This window comes from Folsomia candida, unplaced genomic scaffold, assembly GCF_002217175.1.
Source record: "Folsomia candida strain VU population unplaced genomic scaffold, ASM221717v1 Fcan01_Sc008, whole genome shotgun sequence".
Taxonomy (NCBI): Eukaryota; Metazoa; Arthropoda; class Collembola; order Entomobryomorpha; family Isotomidae; genus Folsomia; species Folsomia candida.
This window is the reverse complement of record NW_019091200.1, coordinates 5,617,475-5,640,789: the sequence shown is the minus strand read 5'-3', so window position 1 is coordinate 5,640,789 and position 23,315 is coordinate 5,617,475. Positions and strand designations below refer to the sequence as shown.

General features: G+C 35.3%; 5 protein-coding genes across 6 annotated transcripts; 3 read left to right on the top strand and 2 right to left on the bottom strand.

Annotated features, from left to right (window-relative positions):
* Window positions 1-2,065, top strand: LOC110853583 (serine--pyruvate aminotransferase). The gene is made up of 5 exons (XM_022101868.2): window positions 1-450; window positions 771-1,129; window positions 1,197-1,352; window positions 1,417-1,797; window positions 1,858-2,065. Exons 1-5 carry the CDS (start codon window positions 193-195, stop codon window positions 2,000-2,002), a joined length of 1,299 nt encoding a protein of 432 aa, XP_021957560.2. The 5' UTR covers window positions 1-192; the 3' UTR covers window positions 2,003-2,065.
* A 194-nt stretch (window positions 2,066-2,259) lies between these two features.
* On the bottom strand, window positions 2,260-3,158 carry LOC110853152 (larval cuticle protein 65Ag1). Its single transcript, XM_022101395.2, has 5 exons — window positions 3,004-3,158; window positions 2,687-2,935; window positions 2,597-2,620; window positions 2,488-2,523; window positions 2,260-2,420 (listed from the first exon to the last, which is right to left on the bottom strand). Exons 1-5 carry the CDS (start codon window positions 3,010-3,012, stop codon window positions 2,358-2,360), a joined length of 381 nt encoding a protein of 126 aa, XP_021957087.1. The 5' UTR covers window positions 3,013-3,158; the 3' UTR covers window positions 2,260-2,357.
* Window positions 3,159-5,355: 2,197 nt separating this feature from the next.
* On the top strand, window positions 5,356-12,127 carry LOC110853354. 2 transcript variants are annotated; one of them, XM_035854567.1, is made up of 9 exons: window positions 5,356-5,956; window positions 7,853-9,570; window positions 9,640-9,838; window positions 9,909-10,134; window positions 10,261-10,339; window positions 10,484-10,603; window positions 10,681-10,899; window positions 11,014-11,243; window positions 11,316-12,127. In XM_035854567.1, the coding sequence occupies exons 2-9, from the start codon at window positions 8,996-8,998 to the stop codon at window positions 11,747-11,749; spliced, it is 2,082 nt and encodes a 693-aa protein (XP_035710460.1). In that variant the 5' UTR covers window positions 5,356-5,956; window positions 7,853-8,995; the 3' UTR covers window positions 11,750-12,127. The 2 variants fall into 2 exon arrangements, with proteins under 2 accessions (XP_035710460.1, XP_021957310.2); XM_022101618.2 differs by lacking the exon at window positions 5,356-5,956 and having other exon boundaries at window positions 7,665-9,570.
* A 198-nt stretch (window positions 12,128-12,325) lies between these two features.
* Window positions 12,326-14,980, bottom strand: LOC110853053 (heat shock protein 68). The gene is made up of 3 exons (XM_022101279.2): window positions 14,773-14,980; window positions 13,959-14,646; window positions 12,326-13,870 (listed from the first exon to the last, which is right to left on the bottom strand). The coding sequence occupies exons 2-3, from the start codon at window positions 14,625-14,627 to the stop codon at window positions 12,587-12,589; spliced, it is 1,953 nt and encodes a 650-aa protein (XP_021956971.1). The 5' UTR covers window positions 14,628-14,646; window positions 14,773-14,980; the 3' UTR covers window positions 12,326-12,586.
* A 600-nt stretch (window positions 14,981-15,580) lies between these two features.
* On the top strand, window positions 15,581-19,780 carry LOC110853528. Its single transcript, XM_035854333.1, has 12 exons — window positions 15,581-15,982; window positions 16,083-16,117; window positions 16,192-16,271; window positions 16,607-17,650; window positions 17,752-17,961; window positions 18,038-18,093; window positions 18,154-18,290; window positions 18,368-18,461; window positions 18,537-18,881; window positions 18,960-19,104; window positions 19,191-19,321; window positions 19,410-19,780. Exons 4-12 carry the CDS (start codon window positions 17,485-17,487, stop codon window positions 19,746-19,748), a joined length of 1,623 nt encoding a protein of 540 aa, XP_035710226.1. The 5' UTR covers window positions 15,581-15,982; window positions 16,083-16,117; window positions 16,192-16,271; window positions 16,607-17,484; the 3' UTR covers window positions 19,749-19,780.
* The last annotated feature ends 3,535 nt before the right edge of the window (window positions 19,781-23,315 follow it).

Below are 23,315 nucleotides of genomic sequence, written 5' to 3'. Positions count from 1 at the left end.
GTTGAGACAATGGTGCATTTATTTTTCCGGAATTAATAAATTGACTTACTTAGGATTAATATAATTGCATATAATTCCTGGTTTTTCCCCACCGGATTTTTCAATTGTCTGCCCAGACAGTAATTTCACAAAAATCGCTTCTCGTGCATTCACCTTCGACCATTTGTGGCAGATTTTTTTAAACTGTTAAGTATGGGATTTGACTCAATAACCTGTAATAAACTTGTCTGGTGCACTCTGATAATTGCACTCTGGACGTGCACATTGGAAGGATCGGGACACCTGATGTCTTCCGAAGGATTGCTTCCCCCTCCAAAAACACTCTTGGAAGACCCCTTGATAACACATCAAAGGACTTTGGTGGGAGGAGGACCTTCAAATCAGTATCAAAGGTCGCTCGCCAGTTTGGATCGTCCCGTCATGGGAAATTTCGAGAATAGTTCCCTCAAGGTAATCTCTCTAGTACACGAAATGCATACTTACAAAATTTTTTTTCCATTTCATAAAGTGTGTTTCATTAGATTGTAATTTAGTTTATTGATCAGAGTTAACCAGCCATTTTTATATTGCAATTAAATCGTAGTCAAACGTATAATTAAATGCGTTTAAAAGTATTGTGTAATCCTATTGCGTCATATCGACGCCAAATTGTATAACTGCTGGTACTGAATAATAAAATTGCGTTCGAAGTAAGCTGTAAATCAAATAACTTAAATTTCAAAGACAAAATTAGTGTGAAGTGTTTTTTTAATTCCTTCCTTTCTGCTCAGATAATGGAGGACGTCAAGGCCGGATTACGATACCTCTTCCAAACAGAGAACAAATGGACGCTTGCCCTGAGCGGGGGTGGCTCATTGGCGATGGACATAATCCTCGACAACCTTGTCGAACCAGGGGATGTCGTTCTTATCCCGACATTTGGTCTGTGGGGGGTCCGAGCAGCGGATATCGTGGAAAGATATGGTGGAATTCCAAAGAAAATTGAGGCTGCTCTGGGCTCTGCTTTCTCCTTGAAAGAAATCGAAGATGGGATCGTGACGTATAAACCTGCCGTCGTTTACATTACGAATGGTGAATCCAGTACCGGAGTTCATCAAAGTTTACAAGGTGTTGGCGAACTATGTCGAAAGTGTGTAAAAAAATAATGCCATATGTATGTAAACTAGAAATCTCAATTTCCCCCCAAATTTGTTCAGACACTACTGCCTCCTCGTTGTCGACCTTGTCGCCACAATTGGCGTAATCCCGTTCCACATGGACTCTTGGAAAGTGGATGCTGTATTTTCCAATACGCAAAAAGCTCTAGGTTCTCCCACCGGGATGGCGCCGATAAGTTACGGGACGCGTTCTATGTATGAAATTCGGTTAAGATTCTTTCATGAAAATATTTAATGGTTACATAAATTTTCTTATTAGAGAAAAAATTACATCACGAAAAACAAAGCCAAAATCTTACTTTGCTGACTTGAAAAATAACTGGATTCGTAACAACTATTGGGGAATTAGTGACCCCGGTGCGGCACAAACGTTCCACTCGAGTTATCCGATCTTGCAGATTTACGCGTTACGAGAAGCGCTCGCATCCATCGCGACAGAGGGTTTGGCGCACGGCTGGGCGCGACATTTCGACGCTACGGCGAAACTTTATACCGCGATTGACAACATGACGACCATTGAAGGAGGATCAGGCGTCACATATTTTGTGTCGAGGGCTGAACATCGGCTCACCGGCACGGTCGCGCTCCTCCCTCCGAAAGGCCTGGATCCGAAAGAATTGATGAATCTGATAAGACAAATGTGTGGAATTATTTATAAACAAAAAATTATTCACAAAAATTATGAACGTTTCTAACACAGGTACAGCATCGAAATTAATATCGGGATTGGACCAATGACTGGGAAAATCATCCGTATCGGTGTGCTCGGACCCAACGCTCGACCCGATATTGTGGATGAAATCGTATCCGCGATAAAGTATGGATTGAAAAATTTGAAGAAATAATAAAAATTTGGCACAGTTTCTGATTTTGTGGGTGTAAAATAAAATTTTGACATTTTTGATAAACTTCAGCCTCGTTTTAGTTTAATTTAAATTTAGTAAATTATGTGCAACATTTTTCAGATTTTAACAGCAGAGCAACGGGTGAATAAGATGTTTCAGTTTATCTTCTTGCAATCATTTTCATAAAAATTTAGACCATTTAGACCTGAGCCATTTATAAAATTGTTTCGCCATGAATTATTAAAGAATTGGAAGTATTATTAGTTGAAAATTTCGGATCGATAATTTATTTCATCATAGAAATGGTATAATTTTTGTAAGTTCTTTCTTTATAAATAAAAATGCATAAGGACATTTAGTGTTTCTTTCCCGCAGATTCGGCGTTCTTGTAAATGATGTCGAGGGCTTTCTGGATAGCCTGCAATTACACAAAAAATATCACAATTAGTGTCCAATTTTACCCAATTTTTGTGCCAAACTTTTACCTCTGGGATTGGTGGGGAGGTTGGCAAATGCTTGCCCTGAGAAATTAATAAAATATATGTTAATGATAATTTGCCTGTTCACATTTTCATACTAAATAAAAGGTCTTACAGTTGGCTGGAATCCATGTTCGTCCTAATTTCGAAAAGAATAATTATTAGTTCACATAACTGCATTTCCAGAAATTAAATATTAACTTACAGCGACGTATTGGAGTTCGATAAGCTCTCCTTCCGGGGAAGTGTACGAGTACGATCCGGAAATGGAGATGCCTTTCTCCTCTCCGATCTGCTTCAAGAATCCAGACTGCTCCTGCTTCTGACCGTCGCTGAGCTCGCTGACCCAGGAGAATTTCTCCCCATCATTTTCGAACTCGGACCGAGTAACGGTCACTTCCTGTTGGGGACGAGCGACGGCGACGCCAACGATGGCGACAAGGGCGAGAGCGACCTGGGTAAAGTTAAAATTTCTGAAATTTCCCTACATACTTGATGATTTTTTGGATGCTAGACACTTACGAATTTCATGTTTAACTTGTTTTTTTCTAGTAATTGACTAGATTGACTGATAAATGTGTGACTGATAAATTGACCAAGAATCCCAAATCTTTTTATACTCTGTAGTAAACCCAACTATTTTGTAGAATGGGATGCTGATGACCTTAACTTTATCTTTGTAGGAATATGGAATCCCATTAAGTAAGAAGATGCATTTGTTAACAGAGATTGGTTATGTATTTATACATACATACATTATATTTGTTTAGTTAGGTTATTATTATTATGCAGTTGCATTTCGTGTCATGTTGGTAACTTGAGGAGAAATATTTTTATTATGCATAATAATCTGCAGAAGGTGTACATACGTAAATATGTACGTGGGTGATCTTTTCAGCAATAATATCTTGTTTGTAGACGTTTAATTATTATTATTTGTTTAAAAAATAATAGTGTGGATTGATAGTTGGATGGATGGATGGATGGATTATATGTCGGCCGGCTTATGTACTTGTATGCATATGTACCAGTGGTTGTTGACTTTTGGCATAAAATTAAGTTATTGGACTTGTTGAGAATGAAAATTTATGGAGAGGTCGCTAATTATTGAGGTACATTTGTATTTTGGGGTGTAAAAGTGTAAGTCCCAATTATCGTTGCATATTTACAAGTGCAAGTGGGGATTAAGGTGGTTTATGAAATTATAGAGTAGTTTGTTTACTATAGTTGTGTAAAACATTATGTCGATCTTGTCTGTATTCAATAGATTTATATTCGTAAAATTCAAATACTCAATTTCCAAAAAATGTGACGGTTTCGCCGTGAAAAGGCTGAATATTTCAAGACCTTCGATGCTACAATCAGAAAAATGGCGATGGAACCGGCATTTATGCAGAATCCTGGTAATAATACAGTGAAAACTTTAGCATTTGTATGAAAATTATTACAGACATTATTACAGAAATAATCACAGAAATACAGGAAGTATTAAATACAAATTATTTATTTAAAAAATTATTTAATTGCATTCAATTATACTATTATAATTTACAATTTATTTCTTCCTAAGTTTTCATCCATATATAAGATTTAGTCTCCTAAATAAGATTGGATTATTGCACGTAATCAGTACATTCAACTTTTTCAGTGAAACCAATTAATCATTTAATTACAAAACTGAATAAAGCGTGCCTGCAGTTGTCACCAGGTAGGATGAAAAATTGCCAATTCCTTCTTGCCTGCCGCCGTGCATGTTAAGTGATGAAAATTAGTCTCGTAATACTATAATTAAAATATCTACTATTGAAGTCGCATCCTTCACGTAATTAAGTTTATAGCTCTTTTTTTGCTGCATGTGGAATCTTCTATTTTTATCACCCAACTAAATTTAACATTGCTGGACCAGATTGAGGTGAACCACAGAAGATGATGGGCAATTAAAAGAATCTCAACTATCATAATTTGACTTTTTAAATTACTGGCATGCAAATTATTATAATACAAAAATATAACAAATATTTAACTACAACCATCAAGATTGAATTGTATAACTAAAAAAAACTTTGTACTTGTCTCAAAATAATCAACCTCTACTTTTTGATAATTCGTGCTTATTTGATAGGAAGGAAAAGTAAGGGAAGACGACATTACATGATCATGTTCACAAATCAAGGGCGAGTATATCGTTAAGTCGATTATTTTGTCTAACTAATCTCACTTTGTATCAGTTCGACTCATGACAATATCGTCAACAAATCTTGGCGTGTAATTATTTCTTCGGTCGTCTTCATTTCATTTTTATTATATAAGCAAATTGATTATGTAAGTGCCAACACGAACACCTACTTTGTCTCTCGTCAGTATAATTTCGTTATCAAATTCTAAGTAGGTACATATGTAAATCTTCAATATTTTTTGTAACAGTTTCCAATTTGTTGACCTTGATTGAAAATTTTTATGATGGAAAGGACAATATTCTAGATTGTGGTGGTAAATAAGGCTTGAAAAATTGCTACTTTTTCAGTTTTGAGAAAAAAATCGAGTGACAAATTCGTTGCATTTGCAGCATATCGGATTTACTTCAATATTTACACTGATAAATTACTGCAAACCTCACATTTTCTCATCTTAATGACTAATCAAATTCCGTAAAGTTAAGTAACCCAAACAATCCAAAAATACAAATAATAGTGGCAAAATCTAGTAAAATTATGCCCATTTGCGATCTAAAGGTACAAAAATCACCTCTACGACACCTCAATTTAACGTGGCGTCTGCCGTTAATACGCACATTTAAAATTCAACTTGTCAAAGGCGCAAGTACTTTGGACAACCGGCCTAAAAAAGGTTAGAAATAAATTCATACCTAGAATGTCAAGTGTCAGTATGGGCAGTTATTCAATCTTCGCAAAACGTCACAAAACAGCACGTCAGATAAGATGTTGACCGAGACACGATTAAGTATTTGGTCTCTTCTTATACAATTTTATAACATTTGTTTATTTAATTAATGTGCGTGTGCACTGGGCAGGTTGTCCCTTGATGACACAATAATACGAAGACGATTCGCGTGATAATTTCGTAAATTGCATCTCCTACGTGTGTACACCTGCACAAGTAACCAGAGACAAAAGTGCAACTGCATTTCAGGTGCAATTTCATGTACTTGGTTAGTTGTTGCTGTTAAGTGGATGTAAGAACAAGTGGTGTGAAGCTGTGAGTTCGTTCTTTGTATGGCAGGCGACAAACGAGGCAAATTAGACGGCATTTTTATCAATCGAAATGTACTTTTTTTATCCTGCAGAGTTCACAGGTGTAAATTTACAAAGAAAGATGAGCAATGAATGAATGAAGCTTAAATACGTGGAAATGTGATGGACAAAAAAGATGGTATTTTTTACGAGTTGATTTATTTGTAAATGTCAATTAATGAGCCGGTGGACACCAGATTTTTTCAATCCGAAGAACCGGACAGGTTAGTTTGCTAATGAATAGTGCTTACAGTCAATGGAACAAGTATTGGCAACACCCACACAAGCTAAATAAAATTGGCTATAACTTTGGCATGCATTATCAAATTAGCATGAAAATTTGTACGCATTTAGCAAATCCAATGTAGTGTTCGATTATAATCATGTTTCTGATTTAAATCTAGTAAACATAACACAATTCTGATTTTGACCTCAACGAATCAGATGCAAACCTGCAAAAAGTATTGGCAACATTTGGCCAAATTAATTACTCAAAACAATTTTCTTAACCATCTTCCACATTTCGTTACGGTAAGTTAATTAGGTGACAAAATATGAGGTTAGCTACATTGTAAGTCTACAGTTGTGTTGTCTGGAGCCAAAATGGCGACACCATATGAGCTGTATTTGGCGCGGCGAGAAATAATCATGTCTCTTTCACAAAAAAGCTTTACTATCGAAAAATCAAAGAGAAAACATACTTTTCCATATTTACTATTGAATAGGTAGCAAAGAAATATAAAATGACAATCTCAGTTTCTACTTTTCCATGATGCGGAAGAAAAAAGTCATCTACGCCCAAAACCTAAGGATGACTCAAGCAACGAACCACTAGAGAGCGGAAGATTTCAGCTTCCAAATCCATGTTAAATTGGAGTATCAACTGTAGGGTCAACATATCATACAATATGGTGATCAATCAAAAATTATGCCTTGGGGTTTCAGGCTCCAGAAGCCCGACCGACGCGAGAGTACCCAAAGCGAACCACCTCAATAAATCGAAATGGGCTAAATATCACCCTAAATAGAGTTCCGATCAATGAAAAAGGGCCTACTGGTCCGACATAGGCATATTTTACTTATTCGGAGCTCATTAATTGGTTCAAGTCTAGCGGATGCAATAAAAGGCTCAGAAATACTAAAACGTTCTTATGGCAGTTTAACACATAGGAGGATCGATTATAGTTTGGGGTTAAATGACCAGTTCTCGGCGTAGTTACCTGGTCACTATCGATGAAATCATGACCAGGAAGGTGTTGTCGATTATTCCAAACGATAATTTGAAATCATTTAACAAAAACCTGGCCTAGGAAAAAATTTCATATTCCAAAAATGCAGTGACCCCAAACATGTAGCAAAATTAACGATGCAAGTTTTTGGAGACCGAAAAGGTTAAGATTCTTTCGTTGGCTGCACAGTCTCCTGATGTGATTCTGATTGTCCGGGTTAAGAAAAGAGAGACCGATGGGAAACCACTAGTCGAAAAACGAACTTGTCAAAAGTTTAAAAGAACTGTGGGCAGCCATATAAAAAATCGTTATATAGAAACTTGTCGAATAAATTCCACGACCTATTTCTGCTCTTATTGGGTCGAGGGGAGGTGCCACGCAATACTAGAAGCACTTTGTCGCAGTAAAATTGGCGTTTCGTTGCTCTATGATTTTTTAAGTTAGAGGGTGCCAATACTTTTTGTGGGTTAATTTCGCAAATTTTCCATCAAATTATTCAAAAACTGCGTTAAACTAATTTTAATCAGTAAAACATGATTATAATCGAAAACTACATTAGATTTGCTAAATGCGTACAAATTTTCATGCAAATTTGATAATGCATGCCAAAGTTATAGCCAATTTTATTTAGCTTGTGTGGGTGTTGCCAATACTTGTTCCATTGACTGTATATCGTATTTAAGACACGTTTTACCGATACAAACAAATGTGGCTGAATTTCTTGGAAAATAAGTACATTCAGGATATGGTGACCATGCAGTTGGCAAAATCCAAGAGATTTACTTCTCAGAAATTCCACTATTTATTCCATCCTGGTCGGGAAAGATTAGAAGTGATGGAACATGTATTTACTCGTATAATAAACGTCATTCTCTTCTCATTTTCATTCAGGGATCAAGTTGACATTTTCTGTGTCATACAACATATTTAAAACTGCCAGTCGTCCGTGTAAAGTTGGATGGATCGGATCACAACGAATTAAATTAAAGCAACAAACCCTACCATTCAAGACAATGTCAGTTATTTCGGGATTAATTAATCTCCCCAAGTTTCCGGTGGATGTTGCAAATTGTCACTTATTATTCCCATCAATTTGCTAACAGCGTGAGCCATCGTTGCATTCGCAAGACAAAATAATCGAATTAAACTGCAGATCCGATCCCACAAGACGTAAGTGCATATTCATATATCAAACCAATCAATGTGAACCCACACGAAAATTATTTTTCATGACGAAACATAGATATTAACCAATTTGTTTATCTTGGTGCTTATATACATTCATGAAATGTGTGGTTTACTTAACGAACCGCAAGAATTACCAAGAAACAGGATAATCCACTTCGAGCTTAACTTGTCGTTCTAAATTAATAACACAAATCCATCCATTAAATCAGTTGACAGTGCGTTGCAGTGCATTCAGATAGAAATGTTAATTAATTTGTTATTTTCACTAATGAAAGAACAAGACAAGCTTTGAATTAATCTTTTTTGCAAGAACAATATAAAAAGAAACGAAATTTGGAGAAAGTTTGCAGATCTCGATTCGCAGACGAAAATAGTGTAATTTTGTTGTGCCATTTATTTTGCAAAATATATAACTCTACACTCAAATATTTACATAATATTAATATTACTGATTATTCTAATCTGATTAAAATTCAATTGACATATATCGACAGAAGAGTTTGCATGCAACTTTTATATACATACTTATTAGCATTTGTATTAAAGTGTCAATTTATTAAGGATTTACGATTATTTATTTATTTAATCACAAAGTTATTCGAGTGTGCCAAAATAACGAGTATAAAAAATATGGAAATTATTTTTATGAGTTTTTTGAGTGAATATAAAAAATAAAAAGATTATCTATATTTGACAAAATCAATTTAGCTTCAAACCTATTCGACCAAATAATAGATTCGTTAAGGGTCAAACTAATGGGTAAATATTTTAGTGAAAAAAATGACAAGAAAAATAATACCTCTAAATTAAACATTGTCAAGGTGTGGCTGTGCAAAAAAGTTGACTATGCAATATAATATGCAAATGTCGCCGCAATCTCTACCCATTTTTCATTTTGTACTCATTACTGCTCTTTTGTCGCTATTGTCCACACCACAAAATGATGCAATTCCTACTTCAGTAGTGGGGGAAATAATATCAGAAAATTTGACAGATTTTGAAAATTATAACTCAAACCTTGAGTCAATTCAGATCTCAAATTCTACCCTTCACTCCAAAATTTGTGAGTCGAATCCTACCGGAAGTTATACTGATTTAATTTGCATTCCAAAATGTTGTCCTGCTGGTCAAGTACTCGACTACGGAGGTGCAAGTTACCACATTCAGGCTCACACCATGCAACATGCAGAGCCTCGTTGCGTCCATTCCGGCGGAATAGATTGGTCACCCTCTGACCTTATCTTAACCGATAGTCAGGAAAATGATGGAATAATATACAACGATTCCATCAAATTACGAGAAAATGTCGCCGTTTTCCACAACAAGTTGATGTGCTCGCCCGGTTTGCTGTATCTCATTCATGAAAATGCTTTCTTTGATAAAGAACTTTTGGAGTTGGGTCCTGACCAAAATATTGACAGGTTATTAGAAATTAGTTAATTTTTTTATGAAAATTCGCAAACGGTAATTAAACAAATATTTTCTTTCAGATTTCACATCTTCCCCAACGGCACGATACATTCTGAATCCGGCCTAATTTTTTCTGATGATATTTGCCTCGACGGAATACAAAATTTTGTGGGGGGTGAAATCCAGTCGAATTATTCGGGTCAACATGCCGCTCACGTCGTTCTCGGGGTGTGCCTCCCAGAAGGCGTGTACGATCCGGGACCACCCACACAACTGGGAGTAATTTGGAACATAGTATTTTCGAATTTTGGTATAAATCCAATCTTCACAAAATTAATTTGGACGACAGGATGACGATGACAAGGTTCATTTCCTAATTTACTGGGTGGTCCTCCCCTTCGCCTCCCTTTTCCTGTTGGGAACCATTCTGATTTACCTCCTGATCTGGAGCACGCATAACATCCACGGTTACACCCTCTTCAGTTATGTCGTCTCTCTGTTTGGAAACTATGTCGTATTGTTCATCTCGCAAGTTGGGGTTGTGAAATATGAGACGCCGGTTTGCGCATTTGTCGGTAAATAGTATAAACGAAGGGAGATTTACAGATTTTAAGGACAGCTTCGTAGAAAAAATCTACAATTCGTATATTACAATACGAATTCTACAATTCGTAAATTACAATAAATTATTTTACATGTAGGAGTTTGCACCCATTTCTTCTTCTTGATGACAGCCGCGTGGCTTACCGTCGTAAATTTTGATGTCTTCCATACGTTCAAGTAAGAATAATGTACGATTCGAAATTAATTCCAATATTTAAATGCATATATATGTTATTCATTCCAATGTGTATGAATTTTGAACACCGTAGCATCAAATAATTTAGAAAATGAATTTTAAATTATGAAATTTAAAATCTATAGACATCTGAAAGCTGGCCGTCCATCTAAAAACTTGGGTCGGTACATGGCATATTTCGTCTTTGCTGTGGGGACGCCAGTTCTTATTGTTTTCAGTAGTGGCCTGTTGGACAATGCTTACAAGTTGGTAGACTGAAAATTTAAAAGAAAACTAGTTTATGGACGAATTTAGTTTAATTTCACTCATTAATGATTTTCAGGAACGATTCATTCGCAACATCCCCCATCATCCTCCCAAACTACCAGAGAAGCTGTGTCCTCTCCCCCCAATCGGTCGCCTTTTACCTCTACGCCCCCTTGGGAATACTCGTCTGTGCGAATCTGGTCTTCTTTTTCGCCACGATTTTCCTCCTAGTCAGTTACCAACGCAGTATTGGAGCCGTTCTGAAAGGAACGTGCACCACGAAAGAGGATCAATCGTAAGTCCATTATTGATATAAAAATAATAATCGGGAGAAAAATGGCGTCACAGCGGAGGTACCAGTGGCAAAAATTGCAGTATAACCTTTGACGTAATTTCTGGTTTCCAACAGACTCCGTCTATTCCTCAAACTCTTTGTCGTGATGGGGTTTTCATGGACGTTCGAAGTTATCGGTTGGGCCGTTGAGAAATCACTTGGCGATGACTTGACCGGTATTTCCACTGCAGTTGCGATCGTGGACGTGTTTAATCTTCTCCTCGCAATTCCAATTTTCTTCATCTTTGTTTGGAAAAAGGCTATCTTTGACCAACTGTGGATTCAGTATCCGACTATTTTGCAAAGTAATTAATTAACAAACTAATTACTGACCAATTAATTCACTAACTGCTTGAATTTGATTACTAAACAAACAGAGCCACTTCGTATCCTCGTCTTCTGCGGATGTGTCGACTCCACGCCGGACGATAAGCGACCCTCACTCTCAGCCATGACGATGTCACTACCAAGAAACGGGACATTTACCAGGAGCGGAACATCGAACAATAACTCAGGCCAGGGTCAAGGCAGGATGTCATCTGGGTCAGTGAGTGAGCTGATAGCAAGTAGGAATCGGAAACGATCAAATGATTCGCAGGGAAGTGAAAGTTGTAGAAAGGCATCAGTCCCCACGATTTCAGAAGTTAGAGAAACCGGTGGTGGTGGCGGTGATGGTATGACAGTCGTTGTAGAGGAAAGTGAGATTCCGGGGGAAGTATTAACCTCTGACCTTGACGATAAAACGGGGTCATCAAATGTGAAAGTCAGTCATCACCCAAATGACACTGAGCCGCCATGTCCTGAAATATAGATTGCTCTACATTTTCTCTTACACAATTTTAAATGAATCAATATTTTTGATCAGTTTGCCATAATGAGTTCATTGCCGGATGTCTGTATTATGTCTGCCTGACATGTTAAGTTTGTATGTACAAGTTTTGCAATATAAGTATTTTCAATAATTGTTTTACCAAATGTCTATTAATTATAAGAACAGATGGACATTACTGATAATTTATTAGCGGATCTACATATGTTTCAAACTGGATTTCCCATGAGTTTATTGTCTCGTAATAATAAAAATATTTATAGTCTGGTTCAAAATGTGCACACACTAATTAATTTCATTTGATTAATATTTTGTATAAGATCCGATAATAAATTACCGTTATTATCTGCAAGAACTGGATGAATTATGTGGGTGAATAATTAAACGGGATGTGTTATATGCTATTTATCATCATTATTGACAGTTTAGAAAGAAGCATGAAAGTCTGGTGAAAAATTCCTAAATTCTTAAGCAATGGTACTATGCATACGTTTGTATACATATATATGCACATATGTAGGTTGATGATGCAAAGCAATGAATACTTTCAAAAATTTATTCACTTTCAACATAACTTTATTCAGTTCAGATACTTATTTTTCGTATTTACAGATATTATTTACAATTTTATTTACAGGGCATATTACTATTACTAAATATTATTATTATTTCTTACAATTATGTACTTATAATAATATATTAAGTAGCAATAAGGCTACTAGAAGTCAACAGTCAAGTGAGATGTGAGATCTACTTTTTAAGCTTTTCAAATAAATATGAAAATTAAACAAAACATACAAATTTCATAACCAAATATTTCTAATCCACTTCCTCCACCGTGGGGCCACCATGGTGTCCACCAGCTTCTCTGCGAGCCTGTTGCCCACACCCACCAGGCATCCCACCAGCACCAGCAGGACCCGCAGCACCCCCACCGCCATGCATTTTCATCATGATCGGCTTGAATTCACCTTCTACTTCCTTCAACTTGAATTCATACTCTTCCTTCTCTGCCAGCAAGTTGTTGTCCAACCATCTCATCGTCTCTTGACATTTGGCGAGAACTTGTTGCTTATCAGAGGCAGGAAGTTTGTCGGGAGCTGCTTCCTCCACGGCTTGTTTGACGCCAAAGACGTAGTTCTCCAGTTGGTTGCGAGCCTGAACCTTCTCCCTTTGCTTGGCGTCTTCTTGCGCATATTTTTCCGCATCGGACAGCATTCTGTCGATTTCTTCCTTGGACAGACGACCCTTGTCGTTTTTGATGGTAATCTTTTCCGTCTTTCCACTCCCCTTGTCAGCCGCGGACACGTTCATAATCCCGTTGGCGTCAATGTCGAAGGTGACCTCGACTTGGGGAACGCCACGTGGTGCTGGAGCAATCCCGCCGAGGTTGAAGGTGCCCAAGAGATGGTTATCTTTCGTCATGGCTCGCTCACCCTCAAACACTTGGATTGAGACGGCTGGCTGGTTGTCCGAGTAAGTGGTGAAAGTTTGCGCTTGTTTGCATGGAATTCGGGAGTTTCGCTCAATGATTTTCGTCATTACTCCTCCAGCAGTTTCGATTCCGAGGGAAAGTGGAGCCACATCGACCAAAAGAACGTCTTGGATTTGTGAACTTTGATCTCCAGACAGAATCGCGGCCTGGACTGCGGCACCGTAAGCGACAGCTTCATCCGGGTTAATTGACTTGTTGAGTTCTTTCCCGTTGAAGAAATCTTGAAGCATTTTCTGAATTTTGGGAATTCGAGTGGATCCTCCGACCAGGACGACGTCATGGATTTGGGACTTATCCATTTTTGCATCTATCAACGCCTTTGCCACTGGTTCCATGGTATTGCGGAACATGTCCATGCAAAGTTCTTCAAATCGAGCTCGGGAGATCTTGCTGTAAAAATCGATCCCATCGTGTAACGAGTCCACCTCGATGGATGCTTCCGTGGAGGAGGAAAGAGTTCTTTTCGCCCTCTCGCAAGCGGTTCGAAGTCGTCGCATGGCTCGGGAATTGGTGGTCAAATCTTTTTTGAATTTGCGCTTGAACTCGTCACAGAAGTGGATGACCATCCTGTTGTCAAAGTCCTCACCGCCCAAGTGGGTGTCTCCGTTCTGTAATCAAAATACAAGAAAATTAAGTTTTGATTCTCCACAAACTCTCCAATTTTAAATCAAAATGACAAAAAATCCCAATGCTTACCGTTGATTTAACTTCGAACAAGCTTCCTTCATCAATCGTGAGCACCGAAACATCAAAAGTTCCCCCTCCCAAGTCAAAGATGAGGACGTTTCGCTCCCCCTTCAAGTTCTTGTCCAATCCATACGCCAACGCGGCAGCCGTAGGTTCATTAATAATTCGAAGCACGTTCAATCCCGCAATGGCCCCGGCATCTTTGGTGGCTTGGCGTTGCGAGTCGTTGAAATAGGCTGGCACAGTGACGACCGCGTCGGTCACCTTTGTTCCAAGGTACGCTTCCGCCGTCTCCTTCATCTTGGTGAGAACCATGGAGCTGATTTCTTCCGGCATGAATCGCTTCGTTTCTCCCTTGAATTCCACCTCGAATTGTGGTTTGCCTCCGCAGTTGACCACTTTGAATGGCCAATGTTTCATGTCGGCTTGGGCGTTCTGGTCGTCAAATTTTCTTCCAATGAGACGTTTCGCGTCAAAGATGGTGTTTTGTGGATTCATGGCGACTTGATTTTTGGCAGCGTCTCCGACCAGTCGTTCCGTATCGTTGAAGGCGACGTACGAGGGGGTCGTCCTGTTCCCCTGGTCGTTGGCGATGATTTCAACTTTTCCATTCTGCCAGACACCAACGCAGGAGTAGGTGGTACCCAGGTCGATTCCGATGGCTCGTTTTTGCACCATTTTTAGGTAGTTGTGAATTCTGACAGGATTAAATTAGAAAATATTGTTAGTATAACGAACCCTTAAAATTTTAACAGGCACTTTCTTCTGTTTTCTCAGTACTAAATATTTCAAGTCTGAAATTGTATTCAAAATACAAACTTACCAGTTGAAAATGATCCAAAAAATGCAGAAAACTTGAAGTTTGTTGTGTATTGGTAGTTTTTTGAAAATCTTTGTGAAACTGTGTCGTAAATCGCTCTATTTCACGTTAGTAGATACGAGTAGTAGTATATGCTTATGCACTTTGTCTCAAAACTGAGCTTTTTCTCTTGTTCGCTTTGTAGGTTTCAACTTGTGAATGTTGATGCTGGGCAGACATCGTGTGGCTTTATATATGAAAGTTGGCCGGTATCTCGCATTCGCACGTATTCTCAACTCTGCTACTCTTTACGAGTAACATCCACAATGTTTACGTACGTTCCGGCTCAAAAACACTTATTATGATGACGAAAGTGCAATTTGTGCCAAAATGACTGCATATTCACGTTAGCAGTGCAAATATTTTATTATTAAGTTTCATTTATTTTTTGTTTAAGTTCAGTTCCAAATCAAACATTTAATCCTGGATTTAATTTTAGTACATATGGAAGTAACTATACTTGAAGTGAGTTAGTTATGTGCTGTGCGAATGGAGCTAAACTCACGAGAAACCCTAGTCTCAGCACAAGGTACTTCAGGAGGCCGTAGGTTTAAGCTCCACCCGCACAGTACATAACTCGTTCACTTTATGTATAAATATGAAGTTACATGAGATTACGTGAAAAGATGTAAATATTTTAGTAACATGAAATTCATAATTTTTAGCGTAATAAATTATTATTGGTGCAACTAGAATCATATCATTTGTATTTTTTAGTCAAAGTATAACAAGAGTTTATATGATTACTTATTGGATTATTTCGGTTCAAAAATTGTGGTCACGTACATATTTCATTAATATTTTTGTCTTGGTAGTAAATGAAACGATAACAGGAAATTTTCCTACAGTGGATACGTGTGTAATTGGAGAAGTGTTTTGTTTTGTAAAAAGCATATATTTAGTAACGGGTGATGGGAAATAGTAATGAATTCCCATGCATTTTGGTGTACGTGAGTCGTTCTGTTATTGTTTTGGTCAACCAACTCGATCCACGTACAATATTCTCGTATTTTCTGCTCCATGTCATGTATCCTCTTATGCACAAAGCTTATGTAGAGAAAGTCCAGTATTTCTGATCAACGGTTACTAGTACATGTCTATGTGAATGCTGCCAGAGTTTCTGGAAACGTGACTCACTCCGGGTTTCCTCCAGATTTTCATAGAAAGTTTCATGGTACGTGCATAAACTTTTTCGCAGTGTGTTACCATTCTGGGTTATGCAACCATAATATTACGGTTTGTAGTAGTACTAATACGCCACTTTTGTCTTTTAGAAATCCATCCTTTATAACGGCAAAGTTTGTTACAGGTACAAATTGTCTTGTGACGTATAATTAGTTGCATTTTAAAATACTAACGTTAAAAATTATTAACTTGTTCCAGTTCGGAGGTAGGCTGCTCGTGAGGGAAGTTAGAAAATGTCACCGGTACTGAAAGTTAAAGCAGCAGAAAGATTTTTTGAAGTATGTATGGAAGCTTTACGCAGTATGTAGTGTAGAAAAAATGTGTTAGAAAATATGGGTATATCTGATTCTATATGGAGATAAATTGTAATATTTCGGTTCCGAAATAATTAACACTTATGCAATTCTCGAGTGTTTTTAAAAACTAGTCAAATTTGATGAGTCAAATTTTATCTACAAAAGTTCATAGATTTGCGTATTTTTATGGCACTAATCTTTTTTTACATATTTCACATATTTTTTAAATTTTATTTAACACAATATTTATCGTTTCTCTGATTCATTTAGACTAAAATATTTATTACCATTCAAGTAATAATTTGAATGTGACTTAGTTACAGGCAGGGACCTGTGACAGGGACCGATGGAATGCGTAACCCATTTTGTATGTAATTAAATGTTAATGATTGTGTTGAATTTCAACAATTGTGGAAGCTACTAAAAGTAGTATGAATATTTTATGGAAATTGTGAATAATAAAAATTTGCAAAGTTGATTCATTTTTTCTCAGAAACAATATTGCGGATAAATTGTATTTCATGCATCTGATTCATACGCATGGTAGCATACAATTTTAACATATTTAACATATTTTCATATTTAAAATATGTAATTTTAACATGTTTTCGGCATCATCACCGATACGACATTCATCTGTTTATAGTCTGTCTTGTAATTGTAATACCTATCAACTTTGTACTAAATAAATATTTTACTCATTTTGTCTCCCTCCAATTTATCTAAATACTTATGTACATAAACTATCCAAATAGTATAAATGTTTAAAATTTATGTACCACAATTAAGTTATTTCCAAACGTTTTTTCAGTATCCGTTAACTATTTTTCACATTTTGTAAGATTTGTAGGATTTTCATTATCAATTCATTTATTTACTCAATAAGCAATTCATTCATTTAATTTAATTTATTTTTTACAATATATTTTTGACTCAATCGCACATGCACGGTCTTGATGTGGAAATTCCACAGTGCAATGCATTGTATGTACGTACAATACACTCTAAGAAGCTGGGTATTGATTCTTAAAAAATATCAATACCAGCAAATAGTATTAACAGTTATTACTATTATAGTACTAATGTGCAGTTTTAAAATAATACTGATATTTAAAAAATTAATACCAGTAGAGTTTAAAACTTATTTAATACTGTAAAGTATTGATCAATACTTTTCCAGTATTGAAATTATACCATGTTTTTAATGACTCAAGTTTGTCCGTTACCCCACGCGTACCCGGCACATTCAACTCAGCAATTCGTCAACATGAGCTCCACAAAATTAGTTCGAGTATCAAATTCTTTTACATCAAAAAAATTAATTCCAAGTGACGGAAATTTTGAGGATTTTGTTACTTCAGGTAAGAAAATTTTAAATTTACACACGATTTACTTATGTTAATAACTTATATTACATATATTTAACAATATTTTAACCAACAATCTTAATTATTTTTTCTAGTGCGAACGAAATTCGATTTAGGGAACGAAGTAATTATCCGACTTGAAGATGATCAGGGGGCAGAGGTGGACTCGGATGTTTTTCATATTTTATTAGAAATTGAAAACATTCCAAATATAGTCTTTAAGTTGGGTGGAGAAGAATCTCATCATATAACAATTAATTTGAATCCTGACGACAGGAACAGCTCTTCAAGTACCGAGTTAATGTGTGAGCTTTTTAATCGTATATTTATATTCTTAAATGTCTAAATATATAAGTACATAAATATTTATTTACTTTTCAGTCACCCATTCACCATCATCCAAAATTCAACGGCTGCAACAGGATGGTTTTAATCAGGTAAAAATAAAATTACTAATTACCCACAGTTAAAATATTATTATTTATTATTTATTTTAGGTGCTGGGTAATTCAATTAATGATAATCAAGAAATTAGCAGAGTTGTAGCAGATTGCAACACAAAAGGGTTTGTCGATGACAAGTCAGCTGTGATTCTTGTGCAAGAATTTGTTTCAAAACTTGTGGAGCTAAAAGGGTAAGAAGTATTTATTTGTATTTAAAATTCCTCCATAAAATATTTAAACTTGATTTTTGTATTTTTTGTAATTTTAGTGAATCTCCAAGTTCTTCTGACCAAAAGAATTTGGCGTCAGCAATTATTCAATATATTCCATGTTGGCGATACGCTGGGTCAACTGAAGGCTTGGTAAACCATACAACTTTTATAAATAATTAATTCATATTTAATTTTCGTAATTAAATAATTTTTATTGCATTGCAGGATATACTTTTTGATGAAATTGGACGGTCAGGACTAATCCAACGGAGATTGAGGACAATTCACCAAAAACTGAAAACCACTGAAAAAAAGAAGGAATTAAGGGCAAAGAAGACACAGCTTGGAACTGGCGGACCTAAACCTAAAACTGCAAAACTGGATGACAACGTTGACAACGGACAATATGACGAGTTAGTTAGGAGTTTAAATGGCAGCAGTGCAAAATCGGGATCCGCAGAAATAATTAAACTGGCGCAAGACACCCTCGAGCACAGAAATTACTTACGACGAGTCAATCCACAATCAATCCTGCTGGTTTATACAAAATTTGCGGACTGCGACTTTTTAGTATAATCCGATTAAATCAATATTATTTGTCAGTATTTTTAATTATTTGAGTTAAACATTAATTTTTATTTATGTTAGATCCGCTTGGAATTTTCTCTTCTTCAAGGAGAATCACAAGAAAACTTTACAAGAATTTGGCCGTCATTTTCCTCACAGCTGCTGGAGAAAGTGAAAGACTTAAAGCAATCCCCGTCTTTATGTAAATTTCTAACAGAGGAGTCTGGTTTGCAAAATACTATTTTTTAAAAATTTGGTTTATTTAAAACAAAGTTTTCCTTGAAATTTATCAAAATTCGTTTTATTTTAAAGATAATTGGGACTCTGAAGTAGCAGCACTCTTCGTTCTTCTTTATTTAATCCCCCCAGCTGCCCAAGGGAGAGGAAAAGGGAGTCAGTGTACAATTGATGAAGCAAAGAATTTGCTGATCTCATTTTATAAGGTACATAATGACTTTTAAATTAAAATGTATTCTAACTATTTTAATTATTCAAACTGTTGTTATGAATTTAATAACATTTTTTTTCCAGACTGCAACTCCTCTACCATCCATCCTGGATACTTGGAGCGAGGATAAGAGACAACCAAACCTTTTGTGTCTTGGAGAAAACAAGAAAACACTTTCTTCCTTTTATCTCGTTGTAGATAAAGTACTGCTGCCAATTGACGCTAAGAATTCTGCACAAGCAATTGACCTCCTCTTCAAATCACACTACGTCTTCGGAGCAGAATACGACAAGAACTTGCAAGGCCTATGGAAATTTCTTCAAGTTTATATTTATAAGGTTGACGTGGACAGTACTGATCTTTCGGGAAAGGTGAAAAGTGTTTTTACTCAATTAAGTAATATTTTTAATAATCTCATTTAAAAAAATGTTTACTTGCCCAGTCTGTCAGATATTAGTTTTAAGGGCGAGTGAGTTTCAAACTCATTTAAAATTTGTACATAATTATGGACACAGTAATTTTCCTCAATTAATTTGCCCTTTTAGTTCATGTAATATAACGTTAGGGACATGGAGTGGATTTTTACGTCATGTAAAGTCACACGATAAGTTTCTAGAAATAGGCTCCCAGATACCAAATCTATTTTTTGAGCCAACTTTAAATAGTTCCAATTTTAGTGAAGCTCAACAAGAAATTAATATTGACTTTGAGGATCCCAAAACTTTTGAAAATATCTCCGTTGATACTGGTATAAAAATAGTTTCAGAAATTTTAGGTAATTTCTGTTCCTCTATAATTGCAAGTGGTGTTAATAACTCTGTAATGGATGTAATTGTAAAAGAAATGGAATATGTATTTGTAGAAATTATTAACTTAGTTACTAAATTAGGGAAACAAACTTTAGGTGAACAATTTGACATGGTTGCTATACAAATACGCTCATTAGTATCTGGTTTTGTTAAAGTTAAGTCCAGCTATCAGAGGCAAAACTTGTAACAGAGCAGAAATAATTTAATTTTACCAACTGAGATAAGTTTAGGGAGCAGAATAGACTCTAAAATTAAAGATGCAAAAAGACAACAAGTAGTCGTGGAAGATACGTTTATGTACGTACCTCTGCTGAAAACACTTGAAAAAATAATCCAAATTCCACAATTATACCAATATTTCGAATCTATTTCAAAACCCAATGGACAAATTTTTAAATTCTGTGACTCTGAGTCATTTAAAAATAACAAACTCTTTTCTAAATATCCACAATCAATCCAGTTACAATTATTCTATGATGACTTTGAAACAGTTAATCCTTTGGGATCTAAAAAAGGGATCCACAAACTTGGGGCGCTTTATTTTATTTTACGTAATTTGTCCGATTTTATAAATTCTCAACTTTCGCAAATTCATTTGTTAGCTTTGTTTTATAGTGAAGACGCAAAAAAATATGGTTATGGGTCAATTTTAAAACATGTTTTACCTGACATTAAGATTTTAGAAACGACAGGAATTTCAATTGGGGGAAATATTTTTCGAGGCACAGTTTGTTCTGTCGTTCACGATAATTTGGGTGGAAATTCGTTACTTGGTTTAACAGAATCATTTAATTCTAATTTTTTCTGTCGAATTTGTTATATTTCAAAGGCTGAAATCCAAAATGAATTTGACCATAATTATATGCCGATACGAAATTTGACCAATTATAGTTTACATTTAAATTCAGAAACTTGTGAATTAAATTCGCTTCAATTTTACCATTTTCTAGATTCTCCAACAGCTGACATAATGCATGATCTCTTGGAGGGAGTCGTGCCATATGAAATTAAATTAGTTTTCAAAAAATTAATTAGTTTGGGATGTTTTAATCTTGAAACAGTCAACAACAGAATCTCCGCTTTTGATTTTGGATATTTAGAATCGAAAAATAAACCAAGTCCAATAAAATTAGATGGAACTGGAAATAGAATCGGTCAAAAAGCTGCGCAAGCTTGGTGTTTAATCAGGTTTTTACCAATGATTTTGGGAGATTTAATTGTCGATGAAGTCCATTTAAAATATTGGGATTTAATTTTGCAATTATTAGAATGCATGAGCTTTATATTTTTTCGATCTTTTAATGAGTCATCAATTTTAACCTTGAAATCGCTTCTAATTAAACACCATTCGCTCTTTAAATTTCTATTTCCAGATCAAAATTTGCTACCCAAACACCATTTTATGTGTCATTATCCATTTATAATTAAAATGTCTGGCCCTTTAATTTCTCTATGGACAATGCGGTTTGAAGGAAAACACAATTATTTTGCTCAATTGGCCCATAACAATAGAAACTTTAAAAATATTTGTTTTTCACTTGCCATGAGGCATCAGCAATATAGTTCGCATGTTTTCAAAAATTTAGATTTCCATCATGGAATTAAGACTGACAAAATTTGTAAAGCTACTATGTCTGAGTTTGATGATTCCTTCGATATTGTAGAATCATTAAAAAACTATTTAAACGATCATGATATCTGTATTAAAACTGAAATGATGACAACAAATCAGATTTGGTTCAATGGCTACAATTATAAACACAACTTTGTGGTTTGTTTCGAAATGGGAACAATATTTCCAAAGTTTGGAATAATTTCTGAATTTCTGATTCAAAATGATAATTCATGTCTGCTTATTCTCAAAGTTCTGGAAACTGAGTTTTTTTATCGCCATTTATTTGCTTATAAGGTTAGAGTAACTGAAAATTTGTACAGAGTAATAAATGTAAAAGATCTAGTAACACATGATGCGATGGAGATTAAACAAAATTGTAATTTGTCAGGATTATTTGTAATTTCTAGACATTTTTTGTAGTAATATTTAATTGTAAGTTATATATATATATATATTTCATGAAACTTTGTCCTGTAAAGTAGTAATAGTTATAAATAATTTTATTTATTTATTATAGCAGTAATTTTTATTTTAAATTTGTTAAAAGTTGTAATTTATTGAAAATAAAATATGATTATGTACAATGCATTTTATACCATCAATTAATGATTTAATACCGTGCAGTATTATTTTTCATTATAAAGGCATCAAATTATAGTATTATTTATAATACCGGGCAGTATTATCATGCTTTAACGTTTTAATACTGTACATTTAATAATCAATACCGAGAGTTACAAGACGATTTATACTGAAAGTTCATTGTTTAATACTATAAATTAATAAAGTAATACCGCGGCAGTATTACTCATAATAATACCGCAGGGTATTATATCAATACCAAAACGGTAGAGTCACCATATAATACGGCCGTGGTATTAAAATGGTATTGATTTTATTAAGAGTGTAGTAACTAAATAATTTCATTACGGTTGACGGTCCCAACAAGAAATCTTTTTATAATTTTCTATATTTTTTGTAAGCAGAACTTGATTTATTAAACACTTCAATATAACATAAGAAAACATTTAGCACCCTAAATTTCCATTTTGTGTCACACTTGCAATTGTTTTTCCACAAAATGTTCAATGTAAAATTATGGACCATGTTTCTCCCAATGAATATTTGCACAAGGTTATTGGTACGTTGTTAGTCCAATTATTGCAAAAAATGTATTCTACCTACAATTCCGTATTATTAATCGTGTCGTCCGTCACTGTGTGCAAATTTTTTGATACAAACTTGCACGGAAGGATGCCTGCATGGTCGGAGCTACTTACTTAATCGCCAGGTTAAACTGTGTATAACGCAACAAACAACTTTGTCATGTTATCTCGTAATATGTAAATTTTGGAATAAAATTGGAGTAAGACATGCACTTCGACATCACTAATATCGGCTAATTTGTGACTATCGTGACGTTATTAATAATTCTTTATAGGAATACGTACGAATATGTACAAGTCATTAAACGGACCAGATGCAAAACTCTACATATTCTTTTTAACCTTTGAATAATAAATGATGATGATACCAAATGACACTGAAAAAGCAAACTTTATATG

What these genes read in the sequence shown, in the direction of transcription:
- LOC110853583 (XM_022101868.2), top strand. Translation starts at nt 193, where the DNA reads ATGGGATTTGACTCAATAACCTGTAATAAACTTGTCTGGTGCACTCTG. An exon ending in GTTGGCGAACTATGTCGAAA is followed by an intron (nt 1,130 to 1,196) that starts GTGTGTAAAAAA and finishes AAATTTGTTCAG; the next exon opens with ACACTACTGCCTCCTCGTTG. An exon ending in ATGAATCTGATAAGACAAAT is followed by an intron (nt 1,798 to 1,857) that starts GTGTGGAATTAT and finishes TTTCTAACACAG; the next exon opens with GTACAGCATCGAAATTAATA.
- LOC110853152 (XM_022101395.2), bottom strand. An exon ending in AACATGGATTCCAGCCAACT is followed by an intron (nt 2,524 to 2,596) that starts GTAAGACCTTTT and finishes TTAATTTCTCAG; the next exon opens with GGCAAGCATTTGCCAACCTC. An exon ending in CCTCCCCACCAATCCCAGAG is followed by an intron (nt 2,421 to 2,487) that starts GTAAAAGTTTGG and finishes GTGTAATTGCAG; the next exon opens with GCTATCCAGAAAGCCCTCGA.
- LOC110853354 (XM_035854567.1), top strand. Translation starts at nt 8,996, where the DNA reads ATGCAATATAATATGCAAATGTCGCCGCAATCTCTACCCATTTTTCAT. An exon ending in CCTGACCAAAATATTGACAG is followed by an intron (nt 9,571 to 9,639) that starts GTTATTAGAAAT and finishes ATTTTCTTTCAG; the next exon opens with ATTTCACATCTTCCCCAACG. An exon ending in GACCACCCACACAACTGGGA is followed by an intron (nt 9,839 to 9,908) that starts GTAATTTGGAAC and finishes TTTGGACGACAG; the next exon opens with GATGACGATGACAAGGTTCA.
- LOC110853053 (XM_022101279.2), bottom strand. Translation starts at nt 14,627, where the DNA reads ATGGTGCAAAAACGAGCCATCGGAATCGACCTGGGTACCACCTACTCC. An exon ending in TGTTCGAAGTTAAATCAACG is followed by an intron (nt 13,871 to 13,958) that starts GTAAGCATTGGG and finishes TTTTGATTACAG; the next exon opens with AACGGAGACACCCACTTGGG.
- LOC110853528 (XM_035854333.1), top strand. Translation starts at nt 17,485, where the DNA reads ATGTTTTTAATGACTCAAGTTTGTCCGTTACCCCACGCGTACCCGGCA. An exon ending in TTCAAGTACCGAGTTAATGT is followed by an intron (nt 17,962 to 18,037) that starts GTGAGCTTTTTA and finishes TTTACTTTTCAG; the next exon opens with TCACCCATTCACCATCATCC. An exon ending in ATTTCTAACAGAGGAGTCTG is followed by an intron (nt 19,105 to 19,190) that starts GTTTGCAAAATA and finishes TTTATTTTAAAG; the next exon opens with ATAATTGGGACTCTGAAGTA.